Source organism: Loa loa (assembly GCF_000183805.2).
Source record: "Loa loa unplaced genomic scaffold supercont3.5, whole genome shotgun sequence".
NCBI classification, from domain to species: Eukaryota; Metazoa; Nematoda; class Chromadorea; order Rhabditida; family Onchocercidae; genus Loa; species Loa loa.
In genome coordinates this window covers 81,855-91,339 of record NW_018108185.1, presented here as the reverse complement: position 1 = coordinate 91,339, position 9,485 = coordinate 81,855, and the positions used below count along the sequence as shown (strand labels likewise).

Below are 9,485 nucleotides of genomic sequence, written 5' to 3'. Positions count from 1 at the left end.
AAAAAGCGAAAGTGTCAAAATAATGGAAGTATTGTTGTATTGCGGAAATATCTTCTTTTGATTTTAATATTTCACAGATGAGTGATTCATCACACAGAAAGTAACAGCGCCTTAAGTGTTGAGTCATTTATCTAATTCCCAATATATTGTTGTAGAGAGTATCAGCTCTAACAACCGAGCTTATGTACAATGATGGGAATGTTGTAGAGAGGTCTTCCAACCTGATAGCCATGCTCATATTCAATAGTCATATACAAATTCTTCCTGTTTGAAAACTAATATTCAATGATTGTTACCTTTCCTACTATATAAGCAGGTGAGCCTTAACGCTTCTCGACGAACAGCGTTCCTCCGAAATCCCTCTCTAAAGATCTACAAACCAGTCCACTGATCAACTCTACCTTTATTATTCACCAATATCTGTTAAGAATAAATATTCCCTAAACCAAGAAGTCTTCCACACAACTATCCGTCGTTGTCAACCACTGAAACAACGAGGACTTCTTCGACAAAACGCAGCTTTCATAATAAGACGTGTTGAATTCACAACTGACATAAACAGAATAAGGTGAAACTTTGTCGTACTAAAATTTTAAAGCTCATCGAAATTCTTTTTATATGTGAATAAGGTGATCAGTTGATCTCATCTTCTCAAATACTGCTGTTTGCAATTAATTAATAATAGATTTCAAGAAAACGCAATATATTCACGGAACAAGAACAAATGAATTTCAATCAACGATGAAATATGCAAATTACAGATTTTTTTTAAAATATATTTCACGAATACTTTGTATATTTTATAAATCACAAAAGTCAACTTTTTCTGAAATTCGAGATAGACTTTTTCCGAGATTCTTTTCTTCTCTTTTTTGCTAGAAAAGAAAGAATACTTGTCATATCTCACAAATTACAATTATTCGTAGTACATCGAGCACAGGAACCAGTACCGCCACTGAAGCGACAAGTTGCTGGACCTGCTAAACATCCGAATCTCTTGTTCGCACATGTTCGTAATATGAATGGAGCTGAAATGACTTAAAATTGCTTTTCTTTGATCATTTTGCAGATATTAACATGTCCAAATTTTTCCTAATTATCAGAAACTATATCAGAAGAAATCATTATTTTCTAATCTCTCGAAGAATCAAGATTGCCCTGCTTCGTTAATCTTCTTTCTCTTTTACTCAGGAAAGGATGAAAACTAATATAATTGAACTTAAAGTTTACAGTTCTAATGGTCAAATAATTAATAAAATCATTTACATTTTATTTCCCACCGAATTTCAGAATTCGTTATTTATAACTTCAGAATTAATTTGAAAATATAAACATACATTTTCCACCTTCACAAATGAACTTCTGACATACAAAATCCTTCGAGCTACTGCCACCACCTTGACAGGATCTACTTATATATTCGAAATTTCTCCCAACATAACATTTCGTTGCACAATCCAGAAATTTAACTTTAATAGGAAAGTATTAAAATGACAATTTTGGGACACTAACTAGTCGAAGTTTCATGTTATTTTCGACACAAGTAAAAATGAAATCATAAAAGTAATTAGGAATCAGTGAACAAGTAATCTTTTGTATTGGAACAAAGGGGTGATGAATATTTTAAAAACTGGTGATTGCAATTAATCAATGAAAATAAGTCTGACTTATTATGAGCTTATGAGAACAATTTTTAAGAAAACTACTTTTATCTTAACCAGTGTATAACTTTAAAACGATCATATGATTCCTGAAATGATCGTACGATGGATAACACAGAAATGATTGTATCAAATATATACAGATCATAATAATATTGATACGTTCATTGTGATGCAAATATTGATCTTCCTGATCTCATTGATGGTTTTAGCATTTTATCTGTTTGAAATGAAAATGAACCTGTTAGAGGGGGCAGAATAATAATTAGAATAATTAACAAGAAACCAAAAGTCAGTGTATCTTTCCTATGCATCAGCATCTGAAACAACTAAAAGGGTAATTGTCGCAGCGGAATTATTTTAATTGGTAGCTTAGATGATAAAGATATAAATGGAAAAATTTTCATTTACTACAAATATTCCTTTTGTCTTTCCTGCAAATAATTCCTTTCATAGGAAATAACAAACATAAAATACTGCGCAATTAATTAAAAATATTTCCTTATATGAGAAATTGTAACAGTTATAACGAATATTTTCCGATAGTAGAAAGCAATGAACAGTATTTTAATGGATTGTAGGGAAATGTGAAGCACTGTAGGAATGAACAACACAATTCATGTCATCAAAGGTGCCATAGTGAAAAGATTGAAAGTGAATATTAAGTTAAAGCAAAATATTGCCATCTAAAGTCAATGATGTAATCATCAAAAAGAGGAAATGCTTTCTTGTCTTATAACATGTCTTCTTGTAGTAGCGTTGTTAAAAAAGTGTACTTTCTGGAAAACACTTATTAATTAGTTGTTGGAAGTGGTGACAATATTCTTATGACAAATATTTTTCATCAGTCGAGCTGTATCAATACGACAAATTCAATCAATCACGCAGTATCAGTAAGAAAGACTATTTCCAAAATATCTTCTAGAAATATGTGGACATGAATTGATGTTAGGTTTTAAAAATTATCAGTTTTTTCATCAATTTATTTTCGAATAAGTCATCGTTCGATTGTAAATCAGTCTCAAAGCATCGGAAATTTTTCCAAAAACTTTCAGCAAATCCAAAATCTCAGTGAACAAAATTATCCAATAATTACCACTTCACTAAATGAGATTTAGTACAGCACGAATAAATTGAAATGGATGCATGAGGTGACAATAGGAAGAATAATTCTTAGAGCGATTTAATCTTTTGAGATGAAACGGAAATGAAAATTTGCAAGAAAGTAATGAATTACATCATGACATGATAACATTTTACAAAAAAAAAAAAAAGAAAAAAAGGTATTTATCGGTGATTATGTACAGAATCAATTTGTAAGAGCGACAGGAAGTAATGAAATTTAAAAAATGGGAATGATATCGTTCCCTTCAATATCTTTCAGTTCCGTCGTAAATACTACAATTTCGTCGTTTATGCGAATTGTTGATGTATAAGCTGGCTGCGATACAAAGGCCAATGGTTGTAATGATAATAAGGGCGAATAATATGCAAGCAACGATAAACAATGGTATCGGCATCGAATGTAGTGCTAAAGAAATGAACTTTTTTCTTTTTTTATTAAATCATGAAATAATCGTTTTAAAATAAACTAATAAATGAGTCGCAGTGAGATTCATTTTGGTAGGTGAAAATTCAAAGCAAACAGAAGTTTTATAAGAATATTTTTAAAGATGACAACAAAAACTATTTGATTGATTTTGGTCTGTCACTCTTCCTCTATTTGCAAGATGGTGTGACACATGAGATGTTTCTTATCAGATATTTCTATCATAACTCTATTGCCTTCGTATTTCTTTCATATGTAAATAACAAAATTTTGCCTTATCACTATTTCCTCGTTTCTATGCCTTATCTTTTTAATCTGGATATTTGATTGAAATGGATGGCTGATTTACATTTTGATAATGCTATCAGTTGTTGCACACTTATTTCGTTAGTGTATGGCAATGTTTTTTTTTTTAAAGTTAGCTTTAATTTTTTTAGAACATATAATCTGTCGCAATCCGATATCATTTAACTTCCACCTTCCTACACCGCAATATCCAAGTAGAAGGTTTGTCATCATATCAGCATAAATATCCATTCCTTATCATAAGTTGTTGTACGTTATTCATTCATAAACAAAACTTCGAGTTTTGAACTGCGATGAATACCTGACTGATCCCGTTTTACATTTAAAGGATGCTTGCACTTTATCCAAGTTGGACAATTTCCAACAGCACAGCATAACGGATCGATGTCCAATTCTGTGATAGTACCCAGTGGTACTAGTTGTGCCATTACAGATTGTCCTGGTAAAACAGGAAAAATTTGCATTTTATCCGGTATTTCTATTGGTTCTGGTTTGTAAATAAAATTCCTGAATCTCCAGCACATTACATCGGTTGCGTTGTAGCACCGACATTGTTTCCTGAAATTTTTAGTCCCGCTTTTGCTACTTGTTCTAATATGAAGTAAATTATGCGCACTAATGTCTATTATGGATTACAAGAATTGTTTCATAGGATTTGGTACAGGTATACTTCAGAAATATAATAAATATTTCCACCCCTGATTTCAAATGATTAAAAATAGATCGATTAAGATGAAGCAAACTTAAAACGATTAAATTTACCCCGGTTGATCTGGCAATTGACATTGTTCCGCGGTACACACTGAGCAGCAACAGGTGTTAGAACAACAAAAATCCATCTGATTAATCCCCAGTTCGGACGTGAAACGCATGATATTAGCAATGAATAAAAAGAGCACTAATCGTTGCCACATTTTTCGAATGATAAGATCAGAAGTGCTGATTGTGGGCAATTGCAATTATGAGGATAGCATTTTCGTTTAAGAAGCGGAAAAATTTATGAAATTTTTATTTCAAAATAGAAAATTTCTCTTTTTCAAAAAAAAAATTGTAATTATATCTTTTTTTGATTTCTTTCTTTTTTTAAACTTCACAGACTTCACAAAAATTGCTGAAAGGAATGATCAGTTTTCAATTTCTGTTCGGAATCAATGGTTTGGTTGCTCATCGATGGCAAACAATCAACGGAAGAATGTATCAGTCGTTGATACTACTCCTCACCTTTCCATTCCATCTCTCACTATCATATGTGAGAATTTCATTACTTGTACACATTTTCAGATGGAGAAATGCCTTTAGGTGAGCTGTAGACTACACAATAGTATCCGATGAGTAATACATTTCCCATTTCCTCTTTATTTTATTTTCCCTTCAGGAAAAGTAGAGAAATTTGAAACGTTCGAAGGTATCGCAGTAAATTTGTATATCATCGAGGTGCATAACATCATTGAGATAAGGGCTGAAGTGAAAAAGCTCTCGTTATCGATAAAATGATCCCACAAACTGATACATCCATATGAATGTATTCTTTGGCTCATTTTTTTTTTGGGAAGATATTTGCAAAGTATAATTAAATAATCGTTCCATTCAATATCTCTGTGAAGTTAAGTTTTTTTNTTTTTTTTTTTTTTTTTTAAATGAGAATATGACTGTAATCATACTTTATTTTCTACGAAGAATATCTGAACATTTAAATAAGCCATATGAACATTATATTTGTGTAAGGTGTTATCAGCACCGGTATTTCTTATTAGCTACCAAAGAACTGGTTCCTGAAAGCAATGTATAAATATGCTATATGATGCACTTGTTATCACAGCGTTATATTCGAGTGAAGCACGTATTTCACGTTGCGTTAGCTGGAACACATCTGTGTGATATTCTGTTGTACAAAAGGTAAATAATGAAATATATTTCAAATAAATGCATTTATAGAATGCTTCATGTGTAGTTTGTCTCCTCCAATTTCCTCCTGATGTCACTTTTAGCTGACTTTGCTAAAGACAACCTAACGGTTGCAAGAACGGAATTTCCCAGTCTTCCTGGTAGAAACTGCAATCGATCTTTCGGAGTAAATTGACTTTCATGTTTTACGCTTGATTCAGAGTAAAGTAGAAAACAGAATGCTGGGATGGGAGAGGAAGACGCTTTGTTTTTTCTTCCCTCGAACCGACTGACATTTGCGCAAATGAAATGATTTAGCTGAGCAACATTAGCCGCTTAACTGAAGCCAAATGTTTTTTCTAGTGATATAAACGCCTCTCAAAAGGTGTGAATTTGCTGTACTCCCTCTTTCCGGACACATTCATTCCGCGCTCTACTCTGTTACTTATCGGTGGCACATTATATTTACACTTTCCTAAGAGCAGTAGTAAATAGAGTAAGCTATGAAATAGGCTTCATTCAGGTCCTTAGTTAACTATTGATTGCCCTAGTTGAACCAGTTTCAACTTGGATCCAAGCCATTACATGTCGGTCACTGAAGCAAATGAATGTATTTCTAACAGCCACCAACATCTGTCCATAGACATATGCACCATAGATAGATAGGAATTATAAGACAAAGAAGCAAACCTTATTAAGCCTACCGAAACCATTGCAAAAGCAGACAGACACATTCATAAACACAATCGCATCTCTTCCCAAGCCCTCAAGTCATTTGTCCTGTTAATGTGTAATTTGCATGTTTTAGATGATGATGATGATGATGATGATGATGATAGCATTTCAATGAAGCCTAAAAGGCCTAAGCTTGTTTGGAATACTTCCATTGAGTCACCATGATGATGTTAGCATTTGAATGAGGCCTAAAAGGCCCAGGTTTGTTTAGAATGCTTTCATTAAGTCACCAACGTAGCAAAATTCAGTCCTATATTCAATTTATTTTATGCTTCAATGTTACCACACCTTTCGCTTTTAGTGGCATACCAGTGGTGCTGTTTAATTAATTCCATGGAAAAAACTCATGCATATAAATATGGCCAAGGTCTAAACATCTTGAATTTGGTCTGGCCTATAGACACAACATGATACGTAGTCGCAGTATGCTAGTATCAGTCTTGTTTTTCAAGGGCTTTCATATACATTTAAATATCGTAAGATTATATGCGATGCACATTTAAGTGGAGTGCGATAATTTGGGCTGAATGTATTAGGAAGCGTAGGAGTGCCCAGTTACGGCCATATTTCATGAAAGGTTTTTGTCCATCAATTGTCATCCATCATTTCAGCCTAACATCAATAAGGACCACGAAATCTCTTTCCCAAATGTCAGCATCATTGAACTAGAATTATTCCCTTTTTTCTTTTTTTTTGTGAAATCCAAAATTTCGGGCATTTTACATTTCCTCAAGCATTTGTCTGCGCTGATTTATCTTAAAAATCCACTTTTCTTCGTTTTTCATTTTTATCCCTGAAGTTAACTTAAATTATTTCACGTGAAAAAGTACAATCATTCTAATGATTAAGCATACAATTCATTACACTTTAATCAATAAATTAAATGTTTTGTAAAAACAATGGCTACAAATAAGCATGTATGACAGTAGCGTCACCAACAATGCTTACAAATGATTTATTCAACCTGATTTCTTTCATCAGTTTTAGTTTCTCTTACAAACTAACTCCTGCATTTCATTTTTACTTACTTTTAATCCATGCTTCTCTTGTTTTTACTTTTTCTTTGCCCATATAAGCACTTATTTACTTCTTACTATAATGTAAAATAAAAATTTTTTGATTTTTTCAAGTCTGCCATCTCTTGAGACATCTAACAACTTTTGGGTTGTTAATTTGGTTGACGTTTTTTCTATCAGTTCTTTTTTTTGGCCATCGAACTTACTCCAAGGATTCTTGAAACACCTTCTGTGGAAATGTAATGATCTAAAGCATGCATCTAATCTAAGTCCATCTTTCTAGTTGTTGTATTAGAACTCAATGGAAGACAAAGAACTAATAAATGGTAATTAATATCATGTAATTTACAATGAATGAAGGGTACAGTTACTGTCAAGAAAAAAAAAAATTGCTCTAAAATTCGTCAGTCTTACCTTTTCTCATTTCTTTTTTTTTTACGAATATTTTGATCATTTAGAGAACATACATGATAAATCGCGTCTTCTGACACATTAATTTACTCGTTTTCTGCTATTTTCTAATAATTAACAATTCAAATCAATTTGTGCACATTTCTCTTTCAACTTGCATCAATATTTAAAGGAAAAAACGGAAGTTTACAATTTACTAATTTAATGAAAAAGATTGCAACTGTACTTTGATATCGGCTAAATTGTACTTTTTTACCTTACCTTTCTCTTCTTTTTTTTTTTCAAAAGTAGCAAAAGTTCTTGTGGATATCATGGAAACTGTTAATCTTCAAGAAATTTTTTTTTATAAAGATTTTAAAAAAATGATAGAAACATGCAATTTCGCATTTCTAATCCATCTATCCAATCATTTGTCGTTTTCTATGTCATGCATCGCATCTTATCCATAGTTGACGACAATCTCTTGTCACTCCTCTACCACCTAAATATGCTTTTTTCTGGCAGGATTATTTTTAGAAGCAGAAATGATAGAAAAAAGGAATAATCAGAGCATAGCTTCCTTTGCATGCAGTCTTGCTAAATCTAATTGTTTGCATTCTCCAAATGCAACGAAAAGTAGAACTGATCAAATGTCAATAAAAAAAAAAAAAACTGACAACAGTTCACAACAAGATTGTCTAATCAAATACGCCTTAAAATTCATGAAACTGTAAGTACAAGTACTGTTCCCACTATTAATCAACCTATTGGTTTACTTATGAAACCTTAGATTTGCAACTTTCTAAGATCCGAAAGGTTGATCGTCTACAAAATTAACCGTTTTTGGAAATTCCTGCTCATTATCCGGATATTATCATATCTTTTCTCTCTCTCTCATCCATCACTTTCTTCTCCATTTCATTGACATAGTCTGTGTTTTTTTGATAATTCTATCAACACTACATTAAAACAAGCAACAAAATACATTGCTAATTGAGAGAAAAAGAAAGAGTGGGAAAGAGAGAAACTGTTTAATAAAGTGAAAAATTGAATTTCTTATTTTAAAGGGTTTTTTCTTTTTAATTTTCCATTGAGTATGAAAATTCTCTCCCATATAAATGAATCAGTCGAGCAAAAAATCAACATTTCAGGACAATTACTTTTTTTCTCCTGCCCTTTCTTTGCTACTTCTAATTTCATTCTTTTTTCATTCCATAAAGAAAAGATTGAAATATATTATCAGTACTGTTGCGGTTCACAAAGGTGCCGACCGGATATCGTCCGGATCAGATCCGTTATTGATCATAAACCATGCAATTTCTTCTCTTCAACATTTGCCATGAATTTGCTGAAATTTGAAAAGACCTTAAATTACATATGGAATCAATTATCCTGAAATATTATTTGATAGAGCGACAGAAGTAAAAAGATAGCAAAAAGATTGTGACTGAAAAGGAGACAATTCATAATAAAAGAATGAATGTGTTCAGTAAAGAAATCCAAGTCTCTAGAACGACAAAAAAAAAAAATTAAATAATATATTTATTTAATACCATATCATAAATGATGAAGTATAAACGATGTTTTTTATTTTGAGAATACATTTCGAATTCCTTTGATTCTTATTACCTTTCATGACTAATGAACTCAGGTAAATTTTATTTCACCTCAATGTTGAAAATTTAAAGCAGTAGCAAAGTTCATTCTTAATTCTATAGAGATTTGAAAAAGATCAAAAAAGGAATTCTTCTCAAATTTCTCCAAAATATACAATTTCATGTTTGCTAACTTACTGATTCCCAAGTCAAATCAATTTTCTTATCTTAAAATTATTACTGCAAGAAAAGAAAAATCTGTTATTTGATATTGTTAAAACAAACTGCTTAAAACTATAGAGGGATATAAAATGCTATCCATTTGTAGAAATTCATACTATTCCTTGCA

General features: G+C 31.8%; 2 protein-coding genes across 2 annotated transcripts; both read right to left on the bottom strand.

The window, feature by feature from the left end:
• Positions 1-903: 903 nt before the first annotated feature.
• Positions 904-1,981, bottom strand: LOAG_01084 (hypothetical protein; the record flags this gene model as incomplete). The annotated part of the gene is made up of 3 exons (XM_003136624.1): positions 904-1,028; positions 1,338-1,469; positions 1,903-1,981. 3 exons carry the CDS (start codon positions 1,979-1,981, stop codon positions 904-906), a joined length of 336 nt encoding a protein of 111 aa, XP_003136672.1.
• A 1,789-nt stretch (positions 1,982-3,770) lies between these two features.
• Positions 3,771-4,430, bottom strand: LOAG_01083 (hypothetical protein; the record flags this gene model as incomplete). The annotated part of the gene is made up of 2 exons (XM_003136623.2): positions 3,771-4,074; positions 4,279-4,430. The coding sequence occupies 2 exons, from the start codon at positions 4,428-4,430 to the stop codon at positions 3,771-3,773; spliced, it is 456 nt and encodes a 151-aa protein (XP_003136671.2).
• Between the last annotated feature and the right edge of the window lie 5,055 nt (positions 4,431-9,485).